Genomic DNA, 24,799 nt, shown 5'->3' with positions numbered 1-24,799 from the left:
ATCAAAATGTATTTGTCACATACACATGGTTAGCAAATGTTAATGCGATTGTAGCGAAATGCTTGTGCTTCTAGTTCCGACAATGCAGTAATAACCAACAAGTAATCTAACTAACAATTCCAAAACTACTGTCTTGTACACAGTGTAAGGGGATAAAGAATATGTACATAAGGATATATGAATGAGTGATGGTACAGAGCAGCATAGGCAAGATACAGTAGATGATATCGAGTACAGTATATACATATGAGATGAGTATGTAAACAAAGTGGCATAGTTTAAAGTGGCTAGTGATTCATGTATTACATAAGGATACAGTAGATGATATCGAGTACAGTATATACGTATGCATATGAGATGAATAATGTAGGGTAAGTAACATTACATTGTGTGTGTGTGTGTGTGTGTGTGTGTGTGTGTGTGTGTGTGTGTGTGTGTGTGTGTGTGTGTGTGTGTGTGTGTGTGTACACCTTGATGTTGGAGGTGTGGACCTCAGCCAGTAGTATCTGTTCTGGTTTCAGACTACACAGTTCACTCAGCTGTTTCTTCAGATCGGTGTACTTGTCATCCATGTTGAGCCTCAGGCCGAACCGTACAGGGGTAGAACCATCCAGCATAATGACTGAGACAGACAGACAGACAGAGACACACACAGAGAGAGAGAGAGAGAGAGAGAGAGAGAGAGAGAGACACAGAGAGAGAGAGAGAGAGAGACAGAGAGAGAGAGAGAGAGAGACAGAGAGACACAGAGCGAGAGAGAGAGAGAGACACAGAGCGAGAGAGAGAGAGAGACACAGAGCGAGAGACAGAGACACAGAGAGAGACAGAGACACAGAGAGAGAGAGAGAGACACAGAGAGAGAGAGACACAGAGAGAGAGACACACAGAGAGAGAGAGAGAGACACAGAGAGAGAGACACAGAGAGAGAGAGAGAGACACAGAGAGAGAGAGAGAGAGAGACACACAGAGAGAGAGAGAGAGACAGAGAGAGAGACAGAGAGACACAGAGAGAGAGCGAGAGAGAGCGAGAGAGAGAGAGAGACACAGAGAGAGCGAGAGAGACACACAGAGAGAGAGAGAGAGAGAGAGAGAGACACAGAGCGAGAGAGAGACAGAGAGAGAGAGAGACAGAGAGAGACAGAGAGAGACAGAGACACAGAGAGAGAGAGAGAGAGAGAGAGAGAGAGAGACACACAGACAGAGACAGACAGACATGCAGTCACTTCAGGAAGTGAATAGAAATATGCATATTTCCCAGTGATCATCATTATTATTATTATAATTATATTATTATTATATTACTGTCTAGAAGGATATGATTTGCTATTAATGGTTAGAGGCAGGTAGCGGTTAGAGGCAGGTAGCGGTTAGAGGCAGGTAGCCTAGTGGGGGAAACGGGCCATTGGCTGCCACTTGGCTTCTTTTAACCTGTTAGAGCTCTAGGGGCGCTATTTCATTTTTGGATAAAAAACGTTCCCGTTTTAAGCGCGATATTTTGTCACGAAAAGATGCTCGACTATGCATATTGACAGTTTTGGAAAGAAAACACTCTGAAGTTTCAGAATCTGCAAAGATTTTGTCTGTAAGTGCCCCAGAACTCATTCTACAGGCAAAACCAAGATGATGCATCACCCAGGAATTAGCAGAATTTCTGAAGCTCTGTTTTCCATTCTCTCCTTATATGGCTGTGATTGCGCAACGAATGAGCCTACACTTTCTGTCGTTCGCCCAAGGTCTTAGCAGCATTGTGACGTATTTGTAGGCATATCATTGGAAGATTGACCATAAGAGACTACATTTTCCAAGTGTCCGCCTGGTGTCCTGCGTCGAATTCGGTGCGCAATTGCCAGCTGCTTCTACTTTACCATTTGATTCAGGGGAGAAAGCATGTGTCCAAGAACGATGTATCAATGAAGAGATATGTGAAAAACACCTTGATGATTGATTCTAAACAACGTTTGCCATGTTTTCAGTCGATATTATGGAGTTAATTTGGAAAAAAGTTCGCGTTTTGAGGACTGAATTTTGGGATTTTTTTTGGTAGCCAAATGTGATGTATAAAACGGAGCTATTTCTAATACACAAGGAATCTTTTTGGAAAAACTGAGCATCTGCTATCTAACTGAGAGTATCCTCATTGAAAACATCAGAAGTTCTTCAAAGGTAAATGATTTTATTTGAAGGCTTTTATGTTTTTGTTAATGTTGCGTGCTGGATGCTAACGCTAAATGCTAACGCGAAATGCTAACGCTAGCTAGCTACTTTTACACAAATGATTGTTTTCCTATGGTTGAGAAGCATATTTTGAAAATCTGAGATGACAGTGTTGGCTAAGCTTGAGAGATGGCATATTTATTTCATTTCATTTGCGATTTTCATAAATAGTTAACGTTGTGTTATGCTAATGAGCTTGCTGATAGATTTACACAATCCTGGATACAGGGGTTTTTTCATAGCTAAACGTGACGCAGAAAACGGAGCGATTTGTCCTAAACAAATAATCTTTCAGGAAAAACTGAACATTTGCTATCTGAGAGTCTCCTCATTGAAAACATCTGAAGTTCTTCAAAGGTAAATTATTTTATTTGAATGCTTTTCTGTTTTTTTGTGTAAATGTTGCCAGCTGAATGCTAATGCTAAATGCTACGTTAGCCATCAATACTGTTACACAAATGCTTGTTTTGCAATGGTTGAGAAGCATATTTTGAAAATCTGAGATGACAGTATTGTTAACAAAAGGCTAAGCTTGAGAGCTAGCATATTTATTTCATTTCATTTGCGATTTTCATGAATAGTTAACGTTGCGTTATGGTAATGAGCTTGAGTCTGTATTCACGATCCCGGATCCGGGATGGGGAGATCAGAAAGGTTAAGGACTTGCACCATTCTCAGGTTTATTTCTTATTTATTTAATTGTTATTTAACTAGGCAAGTCAGTTAAGAACAAATTGTTATTTGCATTGATGCCTAAGAACAGTGGGTTAACTGCTTTGTTCAAGGGGCAGAACGACAGATTTTTACCTTGTCAGCTCGGGGATTCGATCTTGCAATCTTTCAGTTACTAGTCCAACGCTCTAACCACTAGGCTACCCTGCCGCCTCTAACCACCAGGCTACCCGCCTCCTCTAACCACCAGGCTACCCGCCTCCTCTAACCACCAGGCTACCCGCCTCCTCTAACCACCAGGCTACCCGCGCCTCCTCTAACCACCAGGCCACCCGCCTCCTCTAACCACCAGGCCACCCGCCTCCTCTAACCACCAGGCTACCCGCGCCTCCTCTAACCACCAGGCCACCCGCCTCCTCTAACCACCAGGCTACCCGCGCCTCCTCTAACCACCAGGCCACCCGCCTCCTCTAACCACCAGGCCACCCGCCTCCTCTAACCACCAGGCCACCCGCCTCCTCTAACCACCAGGCCACCCGCCTCCTCTAACCACCAGGCCACCCGCCTCCTCTAACCACCAGGCCACCCGCCTCCTCTAACCACCAGGCCACCCGCCTCCTCTAACCACCAGGCCACCCGCCTCCTCTAACCACCAGGCCACCCGCCTCCTCTAACCACCAGGCCACCCGCCTCCTCTAACCACCAGGCCACCCGCCTCCTCTAACCACCAGGCCACCCGCCTCCTCTAACCACCAGGCCACCCGCCTCCTCTAACCACCAGGCCACCCGCCTCCTCTAACCACCAGGCCACCCGCCTCCTCTAACCACCAGGCCACCCGCCTCCTCTAACCACCAGGCCACCCGCCTCCTCTAACCACCAGGCCACCCGCCTCCTCTAACCACCAGGCTACCCGCCTCCTCTAACCACCAGGCTACCCGCCTTCTCTAACCACTAGGCTACCCGCCTCCTCTAACCACTAGGCTACCCGCCTCCTCTAACCACTAGGCTACCCGCCTCCTCTAACCACTAGGCTACCCGCCTCCTCTAACCACTAGGCTACCCGCCTCCTCTAACCACTAGGCTACCTGCCTCCTCTAACCACTAGGCTACCTGCCTCCTCTAACCACTAGGCTACCCTGCCGCTGCCACCAGGGTAAGGAAGTGTGCAGGAAAAATAATTTAAAAAACACTCTCCTCTGGCAAACGGTTGAGGTCAATTAAGACGAAAACCAACTCACCACCCGGAAATCATGTCCACAGAGATCAAACCCTCCCACCCCTTTCCAGGGACCTACCCCCCCACCCTTTTCCAGGGACAAACCCTCCCACCCCTTTCCAGGGACAAACCCTCCCACCCCTTTCCAGGGACAAACCCTCCCACCCCTTTCCAGGGGCAAACCCTCCCACCCCTTTCCAGGGACAAACCCTCCCACCCCTTTCCAGGGACAAACCCTCCCACCCCTTTCCAGGGACAAACCCTCCCACCCCTTTCCAGGGGCAAACCCTCCCACCCCTTTCCAGGGACAAACCCTCCCACCCCTTTCCAGGGACAAACCCTCCCACCCCTTTCCAGGGACAAACTCTCCCACCCCTTTCCAGGGTATTGAGTCCCCGGTCCTCACCAGTGATCTCCAGGTGCATGGAGCTGTCCATGGGGAGGGGTAAAGACAGGAAGTTGAAGGGGTCGAAGCGAGCGCTGATGTGACCACACGTCTTACACTTGACCTGGGACTTGAGCTGGCCGTGGAACAGATCAACCACGATGGAACGGTTCCTCCGCAAGTGGTTCTCCCACGCCTGACGAGGAACATACACGGAACCATAGAGACGTAAAACACACACACACGGAACCATAGAGAGATGTAAAACACACACACACACACAGAACCATAGAGAGATGTAAAACACACACACACACACAGAACCATAGAGAGATGTAAAACACACACAGCAAGTGGTTCTCCCACGCCTGACGAGGAACACACACACACACACGGAACCATAGAGACGTAAAACACACACACAAGTGGTTCTCCCACGCCTGACGAGGAACACACACACACACACACACACACACACACACACAGCACTAATGCTGCTAATTACTCCTATAAACATGCGCGCACACATACGCACTGTTCATTAACTGTATATCAATACACTTCACAGGTCATCCACTCTTTGAGAAGTGCTTAGTGGATGGGCTGGCTTTCATTGACTCTCTCCTGGTCTCTAGACACCCAAGATGGCTGCCAGAAGATGCTCCTAAGGACGACGATGATGATGTCATGCTGTATGATGATTGGTTGTTACTAAACAGTCTAGTTTTTTATTTTTCAGTTGATCGATTTTATTTTTTCCATATTAACAGTGGAAAATTCTCTGAGAAAATAAAGATTGATTTGATTGTATGTGTGTGTATTGGTTGACTGTGTGCGTGTGCGTGTGTGTGTGTGTGTGAAGTTGTGCGTGTATGTTTTGGTTTATTGATTGAACTCTGACCTCTGATGCGACCTCCCAGTCGGGTCGTCCGTTGCTGTCCTTCAGCTCTACGTAGGGTTTCTCATGCACCCTGTTCAGGTCCTCATGGAGCCCGTCCAATAGGAAGGCCAGGAGCTCCTGACTGTCCTGCTGCTGGAAGCCGTTGAACCGCGGGGCGTACTTTGCTATCGTCCACTACAGGGGGCGGTAGTGAGACAACCACATATTAGTCAATTAATTCATGTCAGAATGACTACGTTACCACAAGCTGATCAATTCTGATAATTTTTTCCCCACAAATGTTTATTTTGACCAATCACATTAGATCTTCTTCAGAGCTGATCCGAATGGTGAAAAAAAAGAGACTGCTTCTTGACAAAAATGCCCACTTAACCCGGAAGCCAGCCGCACCAATGTGTCGGAGGAAACACCGTTTACCTGCCGACCGTGTCAGAGTGCACTGCGCCCGGCCCGCCTCAGGAGTCGCTAGTGCGCGATGGGACAAGGACATCCCTTCCGGGCTTAACCCTCTTCTAACCCGGACGACGCTGGGCCAAACCCTCTTCTAACCCGGACGACGCTGGGCCAAACCCTCCCCTAACCTGGACGACGCTGGGACAAACCCTCCTCCAACTTTACCTCTTAGATTGGTAAAAATGAGTTGTGGTATTGTGTAGAAAGACATGACTTTACAATTCAAATGCCTGATAATGTATGAATTCAGCGTATTGCTAGATGTTTTGGATATTGTCTAGGCCTATAAGATCACGAAAATAAATTTGACCGCAGCCAACCAGAGCGCACAAAGATAACACAGGCACCGAGAGGCGGGACAGACAGCAGAGTGACCAACCAGCATCTTCCCTGTCATGACTGACAGCCGACACCATCAACAAAGAGGTCACTAGAAAATGCACATCGTTCCTTCTTGTGGGAGAAGGCTATACAGGACTTTCCTGACTAGAAAACTGGAAGATTTTAAATGAAAAGAAGCCGAGTTCATTAATGAAGTGGAAAAAGGCGCTAAAAGAAAACACATATTATTATTATTTTTTATTTTTACCCCGTTTTCTCCCCAATTTCGTGGTGTCCAATTATTTAGTAGCTACTATCTTGTCTCATCGCTACAACTCCCGTACGGGTTCGGGAGAGACGAAGTCCCATCCACTGTTGTGACGATCCATGTCAGGATTTATAAACCCACCCTGAGTTTGAGAGGGGCAACGTTTTTCTGCGTTCCACTCCACAGCTCCATCAGCAGGTCTCCGTAACATTTAGCCATGTGACCTCGCATCCCGATGGGGTTGGTTCTGGACACACACAAAAACAAAGTCAGTAATGCTGTCCAACGAGCTGTTCAACTTTTCACAACACGCGTACACACACACACACACACACACACCTACCTACCTGTTGAGTTCATAGAGGTGTCTTCCTGAGATGAAGTAGTCAGTGAGGGGCGTGGTGTTGCTAACACACTGGATACTAGAGTTCATAAAGCACGTGTTGCCTAGGTTACTGAGGCCCGTGGCACCCTTCTCCGTAGCAACTGGGGAGGGGGGTGGGTTGGGGGGGTGGTAGACATGCACAGTATTAGGCTACAATATTACCATGTTTGCCAGGTTTTAGGGGAGAATCGGAGGGAGGTTAGAGATAAATATATCATCCTAAAATAGTAAAAGCTCTTGATAACTGCGTTGTAACGGTATGTACCGATGTGCTGAAGGGGTTTGTGACGCGGTAACTGCGTTGTAACGGTATGTACCGATGTGCTGAAGGGGTTTGTGACGCGGTAACTGCGTTGTAACGGTATGTACCGATGTGCTGAAGGGGTTTGTGACGCGGTAACTGCGTTGTAACGGTATGTACCGATGTGCTGAAGGGGTTTGTGACTCGATAACTGTGTGGTAACGTTATGTACCGATGTGCTGAAGGGGTTTGTGACACGGTAACTGCGTTGTAACGGTATGTACCGATGTGCTGAAGGGGTTTGTGACGCGGTAACTGCGTTGTAACGGTATGTACCGATGTGCTGAAGGGGTTTGTGACTCGATAACTGCGTTGTAACGGTATGTACCGATGTGCTGAAGGGGTTTGTGACACGGTAACTGCGTTGTAACGGTATGTACCGATGTGCTGAAGGGGTTTGTGACACGATAACTGCGTTGTAACGGTATGTACCTTTATGTCGGTCCATTTTACTGCTGTTGGCGATGAAGGACATCTCTTCTGGCCAGCTCATGTCTTTGTTCCGAACTAAAAACACACAAGATGAAGGTTTACACACATCAATGACTTACAGTAGAAAGACCTGCTACTTTTATCTTCTCTTTTTTTTAATCAGAAGCTTGCAGTCAGGTTTTTATTTTTTATTTTTTTACATTTCAACACACTCAGCAGTCAGAGAAAGTTTGAGTTAATTATAGAGTTCTTTGAACGTACCCTCGATAACTAAGTGTTGCTCGTCCTGAATCTTCAGGCCCTCCAGAGTGTGGTTCTCATCATCCAGGAGGGTCAGATAGTTCTGGGTGGGGGGAGGAGGAGAACAGGGTCAGATAGTTCTGGGTGGGGGAAGGAGGAGAACAGGGTCGGATAGTTCTGTGGGGAGGAGGAGAAGAGGGTCAGATAGTTCTGGGTGGGGGGAGGAGGAGAACAGGGTCATATCGTTCTGGGTGGAGGAGGAGAACAGGGTCAGATAGTTCTGGGTGGAGGAGGAGAACAGGGTCAGATAGTTCTGGGTGGAGGAGGAGAACAGGGTCAGATAGTTCTGTGGGGAGGAGGAGGAGAACAGGGTCAGATAGTTCTGTGGGGAGGAGGAGGAGAACATGGTCAGATAGTTCTGTGGGGAGGAGGAGAACAAGTCAGGTAGTTCTGGGGGGAGGAGGAGGAGAGGGTCAGGTAGTTCTGGGGGGAGGAGGAGGAGAGGGTCAGGTAGTTCTGGGGGGAGGAGGAGAACAGGGTCAGGTAGTTCTGGGGGGAGGAGGAGAACAGGGTCAGGTAGTTCTGGGGGGAGGAGGAGAACAGGGTCAGGTAGTTCTGGGGGGGAGGAGGAGAACAGGGTCAGGTAGTTCTGGGGGGAGGAGGAGAACAGGGTCAGGTAGTTCTGGGGGGAGGAGGAGAACAGGGTCAGGTAGTTCTGAGGGGAGGAGGAGAACAGGGTCAGGTAGTTCTGTGGGGAGGAGGAGGAGAGGGTCAGGTAGTTCTGGGGGGAGGAGGAGAACAGGGTCAGGTAGTTCTGGGGGGAGGAGGAGGAGAGGGCCAGATGGTTCTGGGGGGAGGAGGAGAACAGGGTCAGGTAGTTCTGGGGGGAGGAGGAGAACAGGGTAAGGTAGTTCTGTGGGGAGGAGGAGGAGAGGGTCAGGTAGTTCTGGGGGGAGGAGGAGAACAGGGTCAGGTAGTTCTGGGGGGAGGAGGAGAGGGTCAGATGGTTCTGTGGGGAGGAGGAGGAGAGGGTCAGATGGTTCTGGGGGGAGGAGGACAGGGTCAGGTAGTTCTGGGGGGAGGAGGACAGGCTCAGGTAGTTCTGGGGGGGAGGTTTGGATGAGGAGAGGTCAACATCCGCAAGTTTATATTAATTTATATTTTCTCATGTCACCGCAATATCACTTATAATATAGTTGCGACATGCGATAGTTGCACACCTCGCTGTTATAGAGCCACAGCCTCATGTCCTCGTCTTTGATGCGTAGCCTCCGAGACAGGTACAGGTGGATGTCCTTGATGGTGCCCACGCGGCTGAAACAGCCTGTATAGGCCAGGACACGCTTCAGAGGAGCGTTGGGGGAGGGCACGTTACCTGGAGGGGGAGAGAGAGAGAGAAAGGGGAGGATGGGGGCCAGAGGAGGAGGGCGAGAGGATGGGGCGAGAGGAGGGGCGAGGGGGGTGAGAGAGGCGAGGGGGGGTGAGGGGAGAGAGAGAGAGAGGCGAGGGGGGGTGGGAGAGAGGCGAGGGGGGGAGAGAGAGGCGAGGGGGGGCGAGGGGGGGTGGGAGAGAGAGGCGAGGGGGGGGAGAGAGAGGCGAGGGGGGGAGAGAGAGGCGAGGGGGGGAGAGAGAGGCGAGGGGGGGAAGAGAGGAAAACACTCCAGCCTTTAGTGGACTATCAGCTCCCAAAGTCTTGTAACACGCAGACTCACACAGACTCACACAGACGCACACAGACGCACACAGACGCACACAGACGCACACAGACGCACACAGACGCACACAGACGCACACACTCACACAGACGCACACAGACGCACACACTCACACAGACGCACACAGACGCACACACTCACACAGACGCACACAGACGCACACAGACGCACACAGACGCACACAGACGCACACACTCACACAGACGCACACACTCACACACTCACACAGACGCACACACTCACACAGACGCACGCACTCACACAGACGCACGCACTCACACAGACGCACGCACTCACACAGACGCACGCACACACTCACACACACTCACACAGACGCACACAGACGCACACAGACGCACACACTCACACAGAAGCACACACTCACAGACGCACACACTCACAGACGCACACACTCACACAGACGCACACTCACACAGACGCACACAGACGCACGCACACACTCACACACACTCACACACTCAGACGCACACACTCAGACGCACACACTCAGACGCACACACTCAGACGCACACACTCAGACGCACACACTCAGACGCACACACTCAGACGCACACACTCAGACGCACACACTCAGACGCACACACTCAGACGCACACAGACGCACACACTCACACAGACGCACACACTCACACAGACGCACACACTCACACAGACGCACACAGACGCACACAGACGCACACAGACGCACACAGACGCACACAGACAGTGTTAAATCAAGACATTATTACAAGAGAGAAAGAACAGTTCAGCTCATGTAGGATTAGTTGTAAGGAAGCAGCAAGAAAGTGTGTTTTAGATTCGGTCATTTAATTAAGACTGATTCACTAAAATCAACTCATTAGCGACTCACAAGATTCAAATCTGATTTAATTAAGACTGATTCATTCAAATCAACTCATTAGTGACTCACAAGTTTCAAATCTGATTTAATTAAGACTGATTCATTCAAATCAACTCATTAGTGACTCACAAGATACAAATCTGATTCAATCATAAGTCAACAAAAATCAATATTAGTTCAGTTAATAAACAATTAAAAACAAAAAATGGAACTGATTATTACCGATTTTAAAAGTATAGCCAAAAAAACAACAAAAAGAAAACCTTAATATATGTGATTGATTGGTAATACTTTGCCAATACTTTGAAAGCAAACAGAATGAATCAAAAGCTGTAAACTGCATATACTCCCAGCAGCACAGCCTTGCTCTTCGGTCAGTATGTCTGGGTCTAGTCATTCTATGGCACTTGCAACAAATGTGATCGTGGGTTCGATTCCCGCTGAGGCCCCCCATACATAAAATGTATGCACGCAGTATATTATATATGATTATTTATAAATGGAATACAGTATAATATTATATATGATTATTTATAAATGGAATACAGTATAATATTATATATGATTATTTATAAATGGAATACAGTATAATATTATATATGATTATTTATAAATGGAATACAGTATAATATTATATATAATTATTTATAAATGGAATACAGTATAATATTATATATGATTATTTATAAATGGAATACAGTATAATATTATATATGATTATTTATAAATGGAATACAGTATAATATTATATATGATTATTTATAAATGGAATACAGTATAATATTATATATGATTATTTATAAATGGAATACAGTATAATATTATATATGATTATTTATAAATGGAATACAGTATAATATTATTTCCATGCCTGGAGCCAAACTAACTCCTCTGGGCCAGATATCTGATAGCACCAGTCCGATTAGATCACCACTCTAACGCCTCATAGTGTCTCTGTGCACCACTAACACCTCATAGTGTCTCTGTGCACCACTAACACCTCATAGTGTCTCTGTGCACCACTAACACCTCATAGTGTCTCTGTGCACCACTCTAACGCCTCATAGTGTCTCTGCAGCACCACTAACACCTCATAGTGTCTCTGCAGCACCACTAACACCTCATAGTGTCTCTGTGCACCACTCTAACACCTCATAGTGTCTCTGTGCACCACTAACACCTCATAGTGTCTCTGTGTACCACTAACACCTCATAGTGTCTCTGCAGCACCACTAACACCTCATAGTGTCTCTGTGCACCACTCTAACGCCTCATAGTGTCTCTGTGCACCACTCTAACGCCTCATAGTGTCTCTGTGCACCACTCTAACGCCTCATAGTGTCTCTGCAGCACCACTAACACCTCATAGTGTCTCTGCAGCACCACTAACGCCTCATAGTGTCTCTGCAGCACCACTAACACCTCATAGTGTCTCTGTGCACCACTAACACCTCATAGTGTCTCTGTGCACCACTCTAACGCCTCATAGTGTCTCTGTGCACCACTAACACCTCATAGTGTCTCTGTGCACCACTAACGCCTCATAGTGTCTCTGTGCACCACTAACACCTCATAGTGTCTCTGTGCACCACTAACACCTCATAGTGTCTCTGTGCACCACTAACACCTCATAGTGTCTCTGTGTACCACTAACGCCTCATAGTGTCTCTGTGCACCACTAACGCCTCATAGTGTCTCTGTGCACCACTCTAACACCTCATAGTGTCTCTGTGCACCACTCTAACACCTCATAGTGTCTCTGTGCACCACTAACACCTCATAGTGTCTCTGTGCACCACTCTAACGCCTCATAGTGTCTCTGTGCACCACTAACACCTCATAGTGTCTCTGTGCACCACTAACACCTCATAGTGTCTCTGTGCACCACTAACACCTCATAGTGTCTCTGTGCACCACTAACACCTCATAGTGTCTCTGTGCACCACTCTAACGCCTCATAGTGTCTCTGTGCACCACTAACACCTCATAGTGTCTCTGCAGCACCACTAACGCCTCATAGTGTCTCTGTGCACCACTCTAACGCCTCATAGTGTCTCTGTGCACCACTAACACCTCATAGTGTCTCTGTGCACCACTCTAACGCCTCATAGTGTCTCTGTGCACCACTCTAACGCCTCATAGTGTCTCTGTGCACCACTCTAACGCCTCATAGTGTCTCTGCAGCACCACTAACACCTCATAGTGTCTCTGCAGCACCACTAACGCCTCATAGTGTCTCTGTGCACCACTCTAACGCCTCATAGTGTCTCTGTGCACCACTAACGCCTCATAGTGTCTCTGTGCACCACTCTAACGCCTCATAGTGTCTCTGTGTACCACTCTAACGCCTCATAGTGTCTCTGTGCACCACTCTAACGCCTCATAGTGTCTCTGTGTACCACTAACACCTCATAGTGTCTCTGTGCACCACTAACACCTCATAGTGTCTCTGTGTACCACTCTAACGCCTCATAGTGTCTCTGTGCACCACTAACACCTCATAGTGTCTCTGTGTACCACTAACACCTCATAGTGTCTCTGTGTACCACTAACACCTCATAGTGTCTCTGTGCACCACTAACACCTCATAGTGTCTCTGTGTACCACTAACACCTCATAGTGTCTCTGTGTACCACTAACACCTCATAGTGTCTCTGTGCACCACTAACACCTCATAGTGTCTCTGTGTACCACTAACACCTCATAGTGTCTCTGTGTACCACTAACACCTCATAGTGTCTCTGTGCACCACTCTAACGCCTCATAGTGTCTCTGTGCACCACTCTAACGCCTCATAGTGTCTCTGCAGCACCACTAACACCTCATAGTGTCTCTGTGCACCACTAACACCTCATAGTGTCTCTGTGCACCACTAACACCTCATAGTGTCTCTGTGCACCACTAACACCTCATAGTGTCTCTGTGCACCACTCTAACGCCTCATAGTGTCTCTGTGCACCACTCTAACGCCTCATAGTGTCTCTGTGTACCACTAACGCCTCATAGTGTCTCTGTGCACCACTCTAACGCCTCATAGTGTCTCTGTGCACCACTAACACCTCATAGTGTCTCTGTGTACCACTAACACCTCATAGTGTCTCTGTGCACCACTAACGCCTCATAGTGTCTCTGTGCACCACTAACACCTCATAGTGTCTCTGTGCACCACTCTAACGCCTCATAGTGTCTCTGCAGCACCACTAACACCTCATAGTGTCTCTGTGCACCACTAACGCCTCATAGTGTCTCTGTGCACCACTCTAACACCTCATAGTGTCTCTGTGCACCACTCTAACGCCTCATAGTGTCTCTGTGCACCACTCTAACGCCTCATAGTGTCTCTGCAGCACCACTAACACCTCATAGTGTCTCTGTGCACCACTAACACCTCATAGTGTCTCTGTGCACCACTAACACCTCATAGTGTCTCTGTGCACCACTAACACCTCATAGTGTCTCTGCAGCACCACTAACACCTCATAGTGTCTCTGCAGCACCACTAACACCTCATAGTGTCTCTGTGCACCACTCTAACGCCTCATAGTGTCTCTGTGCACCACTAACACCTCATAGTGTCTCTGTGCACCACTCTAACGCCTCATAGTGTCTCTGTGCACCACTAAAACCTCATAGTGTCTCTGTGCACCACTCTAACGCCTCATAGTGTCTCTGTGCACCACTAACACCTCATAGTGTCTCTGTGCACCACTAACACCTCATAGTGTCTCTGTGCACCACTAACGCCTCATAGTGTCTCTGTGCACCACTCTAACGCCTCATAGTGTCTCTGTGCACCACTAACACCTCATAGTGTCTCTGTGTACCACTAACGCCTCATAGTGTCTCTGTGCACCACTAACGCCTCATAGTGTCTCTGCAGCACCACTAACACCTCATAGTGTCTCTGTGCACCACTAACACCTCATAGTGTCTCTGTGCACCACTAACACCTCATAGTGTCTCTGTGCACCACTAACACCTCATAGTGTCTCTGTGCACCACTCTAACGCCTCATAGTGTCTCTGTGCACCACTAACACCTCATAGTGTCTCTGTGCACCACTAACACCTCATAGTGTCTCTGTGTACCACTCTAACGCCTCATAGTGTCTCTGCAGTACCACTCTAACGCCTCATAGTGTCTCTGTGCACCACTAACACCTCATAGTGTCTCTGTGCACCACTAACACCTCATAGTGTCTCTGTGCACCACTAACACCTCATAGTGTCTCTGTGTACCACTCTAACGCCTCATAGTGTCTCTGCAGTACCACTCTAACGCCTCATAGTGTCTCTGTGCACCACTAACACCTCATAGTGTCTCTGCAGCACCACTAACACCTCATAGTGTCTCTGCAGCACCACTAACGCCTCATAGTGTCTCTGTGCACCACTAACGCCTCATAGTGTCTCTGTGCACCACTCTAACGCCTCATAGTGTCTCTGTGCACCACTAACACCTCATAGTGTCTCTGTGCACCACTAACACCTCATAGTGTCTCTGTGCACCACTAACACCTCATAGTGTCTCTGTGCACCACTAACACCTCATAGTGTCTCTGTGCACCACTCTAACGCCTCATAGTGTCTCTGTGCACCACTCTAACGCCTCATAGTGTCTCTGTGCACCACTAACACCTCATAGTGTCTCTGTGCACCACTCTAACGCCTCATAGTGTCTCTGCAGCACCACTAACGCCTCATAGTGTCTCTGTGCACCACTCTAACGCCTCATAGTGTCTCTGTGCACCACTCTAATGCCTCATAGTGTCTCTGTGCACCACTAACACCTCATAGTGTCTCTGTGCACCACTAACACCTCATAGTGTCTCTGCAGCACCACTAACACCTCATAGTGTCTCTGCAGCACCACTAACGCCTCATAGTGTCTCTGTGCACCACTCTAACGCCTCATAGTGTATCTGTGCACCACTCTAACGCCTCATAGTGTCTCTGTGCACCACTAACGCCTCATAGTGTCTCTGTGCACCACTAACACCTCATAGTGTCTCTGTGCACCACTCTAACGCCTCATAGTGTCTCTGTGCACCACTCTAACGCCTCATAGTGTCTCTGTGCACCACTCTAACGCCTCATAGTGTCTCTGCAGCACCACTAACACCTCATAGTGTCTCTGCAGCACCACTAACGCCTCATAGTGTCTCTGTGCACCACTAACGCCTCATAGTGTCTCTGTGCACCACTAACACCTCATAGTGTCTCTGTGCACCACTCTAACGCCTCATAGTGTCTCTGTGCACCACTAACGCCTCATAGTGTCTCTGTGCACCACTCTAACGCCTCATAGTGTCTCTGTGTACCACTCTAACGCCTCATAGTGTCTCTGTGCACCACTCTAACGCCTCATAGTGTCTCTGTGTACCACTAACGCCTCATAGTGTCTCTGTGCACCACTCTAACGCCTCATAGTGTCTCTGTGCACCACTAACACCTCATAGTGTCTCTGTGTACCACTAACACCTCATAGTGTCTCTGTGCACCACTAACGCCTCATAGTGTCTCTGTGCACCACTAACACCTCATAGTGTCTCTGTGCACCACTAACACCTCATAGTGTCTCTGTGTACCACTAACACCTCATAGTGTCTCTGTGTACCACTCTAACGCCTCATAGTGTCTCTGTGCACCACTAACACCTCATAGTGTCTCTGTGCACCACTAACACCTCATAGTGTCTCTGTGCACCACTAACACCTCATAGTGTCTCTGTGCACCACTAACACCTCATAGTGTCTCTGTGCACCACTAACACCTCATAGTGTCTCTGCAGCACCACTAACACCTCATAGTGTCTCTGCAGCACCACTAACGCCTCATAGTGTCTCTGTGCACCACTCTAACGCCTCATAGTGTCTCTGTGCACCACTCTAACGCCTCATAGTGTCTCTGCAGCACCACTAAAACCTCATAGTGTCTCTGTGCACCACTAAAACCTCATAGTGTCTCTGTGCACCACTAACACCTCATAGTGTCTCTGTGCACCACTAACACCTCATAGTGTCTCTGTGCACCACTAACACCTCATAGTGTCTCTGTGTACCACTCTAACGCCTCATAGTGTCTCTGTGCACCACTCTAACGCCTCATAGTGTATCTGTGCACCACTCTAACGCCTCATAGTGTCTCTGTGCACCACTCTAACGCCTCATAGTGTCTCTGCAGCACCACTAACGCCTCATAGTGTCTCTGTGCACCACTCTAACGCCTCATAGTGTCTCTGTGCACCACTAACGCCTCATAGTGTCTCTGTGCACCACTAACACCTCATAGTGTCTCTGTGCACCACTAACACCTCATAGTGTCTCTGTGCACCACTCTAACACCTCATAGTGTCTCTGTGCACCACTAACGCCTCATAGTGTCTCTGCAGCACCACTAACGCCTCATAGTGTCTCTGTGCACCACTAACACCTCATAGTGTCTCTGTGCACCACTAACACCTCATAGTGTCTCTGTGCACCACTAACACCTCATAGTGTCTCTGCAGCACCACTAACGCCTCATAGTGTCTCTGTGCACCACTAACACCTCATAGTGTCTCTGTGCACCACTAACACCTCATAGTGTCTCTGTGTACCACTAACACCTCATAGTGTCTCTGTGCACCACTAACACCTCATAGTGTCTCTGTGCACCACTAACACCTCATAGTGTCTCTGTGCACCACTAACACCTCATAGTGTCTCTGTGCACCACTAACACCTCATAGTGTCTCTGTGCACCACTAACACCTCATAGTGTCTCTGTGCACCACTAACACCTCATAGTGTCTCTGTGCACCACTAACGCCTCATAGTGTCTCTGTGCACCACTAACACCTCAGTGTCTCTGTGCACCACTAACACCTCATAGTGTCTCTGTGCACCACTAACACCTCATAGTGTCTCTGTGCACCACTAACACCTCATAGTGTCTCTGTGCACCACTAACACCTCATAGTGTCTCTGTGCACCACTAACACCTCATAGTGTCTCTGTGCACCACTCTAACGCCTCATAGTGTCTCTGTGCACCACTAACACCTCATAGTGTCTCTGTGCACCACTAACACCTCATAGTGTCTCTGTGCACCACTCTAACGCCTCATAGTGTCTCTGTGCACCACTAACACCTCATAGTGTCTCTGTGCACCACTAACACCTCATAGTGTCTCTGCAGCACCACTAACACCTCATAGTGTCTCTGCAGCACCACTAACGCCTCATAGTGTCTCTGTGCACCACTAACACCTCATAGTGTCTCTGTGTACCACTCTAACGCCTCATAGTGTCTCTGTGTACCACTAACGCCTCATAGTGTCTCTGTGCACCACTCTAACGCCTCATAGTGTCTCTGTGCACCACTAACACCTCATAGTGTCTCTGTGCACCACTAACACCTCATAGTGTCTCTGTGCACCACTAACGCCTCATAGTGTCTCTGTGCACCACTAACGCCTCATAGTGTATCTGTGCACCACTAACGCCTCATAGTGTCTCTGTGCACCACTAACACCTCATAGTGTCTCTGTGCACCACTAACACCTCATAGTGTCTCTGTGCACCACTCTAACGCCTCATAGTGTCTCTGTGCACCACTCTAACGCCTCATAGTGTCTCTGCAGCACCACTAACACCTCATAGTGTCTCTGCAGCACCACTAACGCCTCATAGTGTCTCTGTGCACCACTCTAACGCCTCATAGTGTCTCTGTGCACCACTCTAACGCCTCATAGTGTCTCTGCAGCACCACTAACACCTCATAGTGTCTCTGCAGCACCACTAACACCTCATAGTGTCTCTGCAGCACCACTAACGCCTCATAGTGTCTCTGTGCACCACTAACACCTCATAGTGTCTCTGCAGCACCACTAACACCTCATAGTGTCTCTGTGCACCACTAACACCTCATAGTGTCTCTGTGCACCACTAACACCTCATAGTGTCTCTGTGCACCACTAACACCTCATAGTGTCTCTGTGCACCACTCTAACGCCTCATAGTGTCTCTGCAGCACCACTAACGCCTCATAGTGTCTCTGTGCACCACTAACACCTCATAGTGTCTCTGTGCACCACTCTAACGCCTCATAGTGTCTCTGTGCACCACTAACACCTCATAGTGTCTCTGTGCACCACTAACACCTCATAGTGTCTCTGTGCACCACTAACACCTCATAGTGTCTCTGTGCACCACTAACGCCTCATAGTGTCTCTGTGCACCACTAACACCTCATAGTGTCTCTGTGCACCACTCTAACGCCTCATAGTGTCTCTGTGCACCACTAACACCTCATAGTGTCTCTGTGTACCACTCTAACGCCTCATAGTGTCTCTGCAGCACCACTAACACCTCATAGTGTCTCTGTGCACCACTAACACCTCATAGTGTCTCTGTGCACCACTAACACCTCATAGTGTCTCTGTGCACCACTAACACCTCATAGTGTCTCTGTGCACCACTAACGCCTCATAGTGTCTCTGTGCACCACTCTAACGCCTCATAGTGTCTCTGTGCACCACTAACGCCTCATAGTGTCTCTGTGCACCACTAACACCTCATAGTGTCTCTGTGCACCACTCTAACGCCTCATAGTGTCTCTGTGCACCACTAACGCCTCATAGTGTCTCTGTGCACCACTAACACCTCATAGTGTCTCTGTGCACCACTCTAACGCCTCATAGTGTCTCTGTGCACCACTAACACCTCATAGTGTCTCTGTGCACCACTAACGCCTCATAGTGTCTCTGTGCACCACTCTAACGCCTCATAGTGTCTCTGCAGCACCACTAACACCTCATAGTGTCTCTGTGCACCACTAACACCTCATAGTGTCTCTGTGCACCACTAACACCTCATAGTGTCTCTGCAGCACCACTAACACCTCATAGTGTCTCTGTGCACCACTCTAACGCCTCATAGTGTCTCTGCAGCACCACTAACGCCTCATAGTGTCTCTGTGCACCACTCTAACGCCTCATAGTGTCTCTGTGCACCACTAACACCTCATAGTGTCTCTGTGCACCACTCTAACGCCTCATAGTGTCTCTGTGCACCACTAACGCCTCATAGTGTCTCTGTGCACCACTCTAACGCCTCATAGTGTCTCTGTGCACCACTAACACCTCATAGTGTCTCTGTGCACCACTCTAACGCCTCATAGTGTCTCTGTGCACCACTAACACCTCATAGTGTCTCTGTGCACCACTCTAACGCCTCATAGTGTCTCTGTGCACCACTAACACCTCATAGTGTCTCTGTGCACCACTAACACCTCATAGTGTCTCTGTGCACCACTAACACCTCATAGTGTCTCTGTGCACCACTCTAACGCCTCATAGTGTCTCTGTGCACCACTCTAACGCCTCATAGTGTCTCTGTGCACCACTAACGCCTCATAGTGTCTCTGTGCACCACTCTAACGCCTCATAGTGTCTCTGTGCACCACTAACACCTCATAGTGTCTCTGTGCACCACTAACACCTCATAGTGTCTCTGTGCACCACTAACACCTCATAGTGTCTCTGCAGCACCACTAACGCCTCATAGTGTCTCTGCAGCACCACTAACGCCTCATAGTGTCTCTGTGCACCACTCTAACGCCTCATAGTGTCTCTGTGCACCACTCTAACGCCTCATAGTGTCTCTGTGCACCACTCTAACGCCTCATAGTGTCTCTGCAGCACCAGTAACGCCTCATAGTGTCTCTGTGCACCACTAACACCTCATAGTGTCTCTGTGCACCACTAACACCTCATAGTGTCTCTGTGTACCACTAACACCTCATAGTGTCTCTGTGCACCACTAACACCTCATAGTGTCTCTGCAGCACCACTAACGCCTCATAGTGTCTCTGTGTACCACTAACACCTCATAGTGTCTCTGTGCACCACTAACACCTCATAGTGTCTCTGTGCACCACTAACACCTCATAGTGTCTCTGTGCACCACTCTAACGCCTCATAGTGCCTCTGTGCACCACTCTAACGCCTCATAGTGTCTCTGTGCACCACTCTAACGCCTCATAGTGTCTCTGCAGCACCACTAACGCCTCATAGTGTCTCTGTGCACCACTCTAACGCCTCATAGTGTCTCTGTGCACCACTAACACCTCATAGTGTCTCTGTGCACCACTCTAACGCCTCATAGTGTCTCTGTGCACCACTAACACCTCATAGTGTCTCTGTGCACCACTAACACCTCATAGTGTCTCTGTGCACCACTAACACCTCATAGTGTCTCTGTGCACCACTAACACCTCATAGTGTCTCTGCAGCACCACTAACGCCTCATAGTGTCTCTGTGCACCACTCTAACGCCTCATAGTGCCTCTGTGCACCACTCTAACGCCTCATAGTGTCTCTGTGCACCACTAACACCTCATAGTGTCTCTGTGCACCACTAACACCTCATAGTGTCTCTGTGCACCACTCTAACGCCTCATAGTGTCTCTGCAGCACCACTCTAACGCCTCATAGTGTCTCTGCAGCACCACTAACACCTCATAGTGTCTCTGTGCACCACTAACACCTCATAGTGTCTCTGTGCACCACTAACACCTCATAGTGTCTCTGTGTACCACTAACACCTCATAGTGTCTCTGTGCACCACTAACGCCTCATAGTGTCTCTGTGCACCACTAACACCTCATAGTGTCTCTGTGCACCACTAACACCTCATAGTGTCTCTGTGCACCACTCTAACGCCTCATAGTGTCTCTGCAGCACCACTAACACCTCATAGTGTCTCTGTGCACCACTAACACCTCATAGTGTCTCTGTGCACCACTAACGCCTCATAGTGTCTCTGTGCACCACTAACACCTCATAGTGTCTCTGTGTACCACTAACGCCTCATAGTGTCTCTGTGCACCACTAACACCTCATAGTGTCTCTGTGCACCACTAACACCTCATAGTGTCTCTGTGCACCACTCTAACGCCTCATAGTGTCTCTGTGCACCACTCTAACGCCTCATAGTGTCTCTGTGCACCACTAACGCCTCATAGTGTCTCTGTGCACCACTCTAACGCCTCATAGTGTCTCTGTGCACCACTAACGCCTCATAGTGTCTCTGTGCACCACTCTAACGCCTCATAGTGTCTCTGTGCACCACTAACACCTCATAGTGTCTCTGTGCACCACTCTAACGCCTCATAGTGTCTCTGTGCACCACTAACACCTCATAGTGTCTCTGTGCACCACTAACGCCTCATAGTGTCTCTGTGCACCACTAACACCTCATAGTGTCTCTGTGTACCACTAACACCTCATAGTGTCTCTGTGCACCACTAACACCTCATAGTGTCTCTGTGCACCACTCTAACGCCTCATAGTGTCTCTGTGCACCACTAACACCTCATAGTGTCTCTGTGCACCACTAACGCCTCATAGTGTCTCTGTGCACCACTAACACCTCATAGTGTCTCTGTGTACCACTAACACCTCATAGTGTCTCTGTGCACCACTAACGCCTCATAGTGTCTCTGTGCAACACTCTAACATCTGAATTAAGCACTGTCATCAGCTGTTAAAGTAGGCTAATTGGCTAGCACTGTCATCAGCTGTTAAAGTAGGCTAATTGGCTAGCACTGTCATCAGCTGTTAAAGTAGGCTAATTGGCTAGCACTGTCATCAGCTGTTAAAGTAGGCTAATTGGCTAGCACTGTCATCAGCTGTTGTTTACAGTTTCTGTTATGTCATCATTATTTTTCTATGTAGGCTTTAGAGAGGGCGTGTCAAGCTTTATAGCACCACTGTTGTGACAACAAGGCTATGCGTACAGAAGAGTAAGAGTTAGGCTCTCGGGGTATTTTAGTACAGTCAGTGGGCACCGTATCCACCCCCCTACGGACCATGACTCATCCTGCAGTCCATTCTAAGAACTTGATTAGGGGCCGGACCAGTCCATTTTAGGGGCATGATTAGGGGAAGGATCAGTTCCTTTTAGGGGCATGATTAGGGGCCGGACCAGTCCATTTTAGGGGCATGATTAGGGGAAGGATCAGTCCATTTTAGGGGCATGATTAGGAGAAGGATCAGTCCATTATAACAGCATGATTAGAGGCCGGACCAGTCCATTATAACTGCATGATTAGGGGCCGGACCAGACCATTATAACAGCATGATTAGGGGTGGACTACAGTAGTAGAAGCAGCGTTTGTTGGCTCCTAGCAGGCCGTCTCTCTTTCTTGCTGCAGGCTTACGTTACCTCTGGGGAGATGCTGGGGGAACATTCTCAGGCTGGTCATACCCATGTTAACCCAGATGTTGGACTGGGGGGTGCGTGTGGCGGGCTGCTGCCGCAGGAAGAGGAGGTAGCGTGGGAAGAGCTCCAGCTCAGCACGGCCTGTTTTCGTCTGCTGGATCACCTGGAAAAAGGGAGAGGAGGATGAGTACCTCCACCCAACCCGGTACCTCCACCAAACCCGGTACCTCCACCCAACCCGGTACCTCCACCCAACCCGGTACCTCCACCCAACCCGGTACCTCCACCCAACCCGGTACCTCCACCCAACCCGGTACCTCCACCCAACCCGGTACCTCCACCCAACCCGGTACCTCCACCCAACCCAGTACCTCCACCCAACCCAGTACCTCCACCCAACCCAGTACCTCCACCCAACCCAGTACCTCCACCCAACCCAGTACCTCCACCCACTGTTGTCAGACTGTATATTAACTCTAGCTCTTAAAATGGTTTCTCCAAAAATTATATATATAATTTAAATATTTAAATATTAAAATGAGATTGTAAAAAAAAATCTCATTTTAATATTTACATTTTCTACATGGAAAAACATTCTAATGTTTCAACTGTTCTGTATTCATGTCATGTATTACATGCTATTGATTTTAAATGATTGTTTTGCAATTGTTTAGTAATGATTATTAATTAAGTATTTCTTCAGTTTTATCTGTGAGCAAGAATAAATCAACTCTGAGGGCTGAGCCCTAATTTCAGGAATGCACACACAACTGAAACGTTCCCAAAATCATCCACAATGGTGTGAAAATCTCTCAAGCTAGACCCAGTCCTAGAGGTGACCATCTGTGGTTCAGTGGTTGTGATCCATCTATGGTTCAGTGGTTGTGGTCCATCTATGGTTCAGTGGTTGTGTTGTGGTCCATCTATGGTTCAGTGGTTGTGTGAGGGGAGGTTATGGTCCATACATACCGGTCGTGGCAGGCTGAGGTTGGCGCCATACCAGTGGAACAGCGCCCTCCACACCGGCTCTGGCACCGTCTCAAAGTCCCTGCCCGCCACCAGCTGTAGGGACTGTTTCAGCCGGCCTCCCTCCATGGTCAATGTGGGGGCCTGGGGGAACAGGAGAGAGACTGGGGGAAACAGGAGAGAGACTGGGGGGAAACAGGAGAGAGACTGGGGGGAAAGAGGAGAGAGACTGGGGGGAAACAGGAGAGAGACTGGGGGGAAACAGGAGAGAGACTGGGGGGAAACAGGAGAGAGACTGGAAGGAAACAGGAGAGAGACTGGGGGGAAACAGGAGAGAGACTGGGGGGAAACAGGAGAGAGACTGGGGGGAAACAGGAGAGAGACTGGGGGGAAACAGGAGAGAGACTGGGGGGAAACAGGAGAGAGACTGGGGGGAAACAGGAGAGAGACTGGGGGGAAACAGGAGAGAGACTGGGGGGAAACAGGAGAGAGACTGGGGGGAAACAGGAGAGAGACTGGGGGGAAACAGGAGAGAGACTGGGGGGAAACAGGAGAGAGACTGGGGGGAAACAGGAGAGAGACTGGGGGGAAACAGGAGAGAGACTGGGGGGAAACAGGAGAGAGACTGGGGGGAAACAGGAGAGAGACTGGGGGGAAACAGGAGAGAGACTGGGGGGAAACAGGAGAGAGACTGGGGGGAAACAGGAGAGAGACTGGGGGGAAACAGGAGAGAGACTGGGGGGAAACAGGAGAGAGACTGGGGGGAAACAGGAGAGAGACTGGGGGGAAACAGGAGAGAGACTGGGGGGAAACAGGAGAGAGACTGGGGGGAAACAGGAGAGAGACTGGGGGGAAACAGGAGAGAGACTGGGGGGAAACAGGAGAGAGACTGGGGGGAAACAGGAGAGAGACTGGGGGGAAACAGGAGAGAGACTGGGGGGAAACAGGAGAGAGACTGGGGGGAAACAGGAGAGAGACTGGGGGGAAACAGGAGAGAGACTGGGGGAAACAGGAGAGAGACTGGAAGGAAACAGGAGAGAGACTGGAAGGAAACAGGAGAGAGACTGGAAGGAAACAGGAGAGAGACTGGGGGAAACAGGAGAGAGACTGGGGGAAACAGGAGAGAGACTGGGGGGAAACAGGAGAGAGACTGGAAGGAAACAGGGGAGAGACTGGAAGGAAACAGGAGAGAGACTGGAAGGAAACAGGAGAGAGACTGGGGGAAACAGGAGAGAGACTGGGGGACGAAGGAGAGAGACTGGG

The 24,799-nt window shown here is 49.1% G+C and overlaps 1 protein-coding gene and 1 long non-coding RNA gene across 3 annotated transcripts in view; one reads left to right on the top strand and one right to left on the bottom strand.

The window, feature by feature from the left end:
- The window catches only part of usp32 (ubiquitin specific peptidase 32), a 106,663-nt gene that overhangs the window by 25,072 nt on the left and 56,792 nt on the right, over nt 1-24,799 (bottom strand). The window contains exons 15-24 of one of the 2 annotated variants that reach the window (XM_036965634.2): nt 23,540-23,680; nt 22,574-22,733; nt 9,010-9,164; nt 7,811-7,892; nt 7,550-7,624; nt 6,779-6,917; nt 6,573-6,678; nt 5,390-5,563; nt 4,510-4,684; nt 471-622 (exon numbers count right to left, since the gene is read on the bottom strand). In XM_036965634.2, coding sequence (XP_036821529.2) covers nt 471-622; nt 4,510-4,684; nt 5,390-5,563; nt 6,573-6,678; nt 6,779-6,917; nt 7,550-7,624; nt 7,811-7,892; nt 9,010-9,164; nt 22,574-22,733; nt 23,540-23,680 — 1,359 coding nt within the window. The remainder of the gene's footprint in view (nt 1-470; nt 623-4,509; nt 4,685-5,389; nt 5,564-6,572; nt 6,679-6,778; nt 6,918-7,549; nt 7,625-7,810; nt 7,893-9,009; nt 9,165-22,573; nt 22,734-23,539; nt 23,681-24,799) is intronic. The other variant, XM_036965635.2, reaches the window with a different exon arrangement.
- Nucleotides 2,025-24,799, top strand: part of LOC149971325 (uncharacterized) — a 381,039-nt gene continuing 358,264 nt past the window's right edge. Inside the window, exons 1-2 of the long non-coding RNA XR_016492554.1 lie at nt 2,025-2,163; nt 2,510-2,571. This is a non-coding gene — a long non-coding RNA (uncharacterized LOC149971325). The remainder of the gene's footprint in view (nt 2,164-2,509; nt 2,572-24,799) is intronic.

The sequence above is a fragment of the Oncorhynchus mykiss genome, chromosome 27, assembly GCF_057628025.1.
Source record: "Oncorhynchus mykiss isolate SJ-2025 chromosome 27, ASM5762802v1, whole genome shotgun sequence".
Taxonomy (NCBI): domain Eukaryota; kingdom Metazoa; phylum Chordata; class Actinopteri; order Salmoniformes; family Salmonidae; genus Oncorhynchus; species Oncorhynchus mykiss.
Note: the sequence above shows the minus strand (reverse complement) of the source record. Positions and strands in the feature narration are given on the sequence as shown.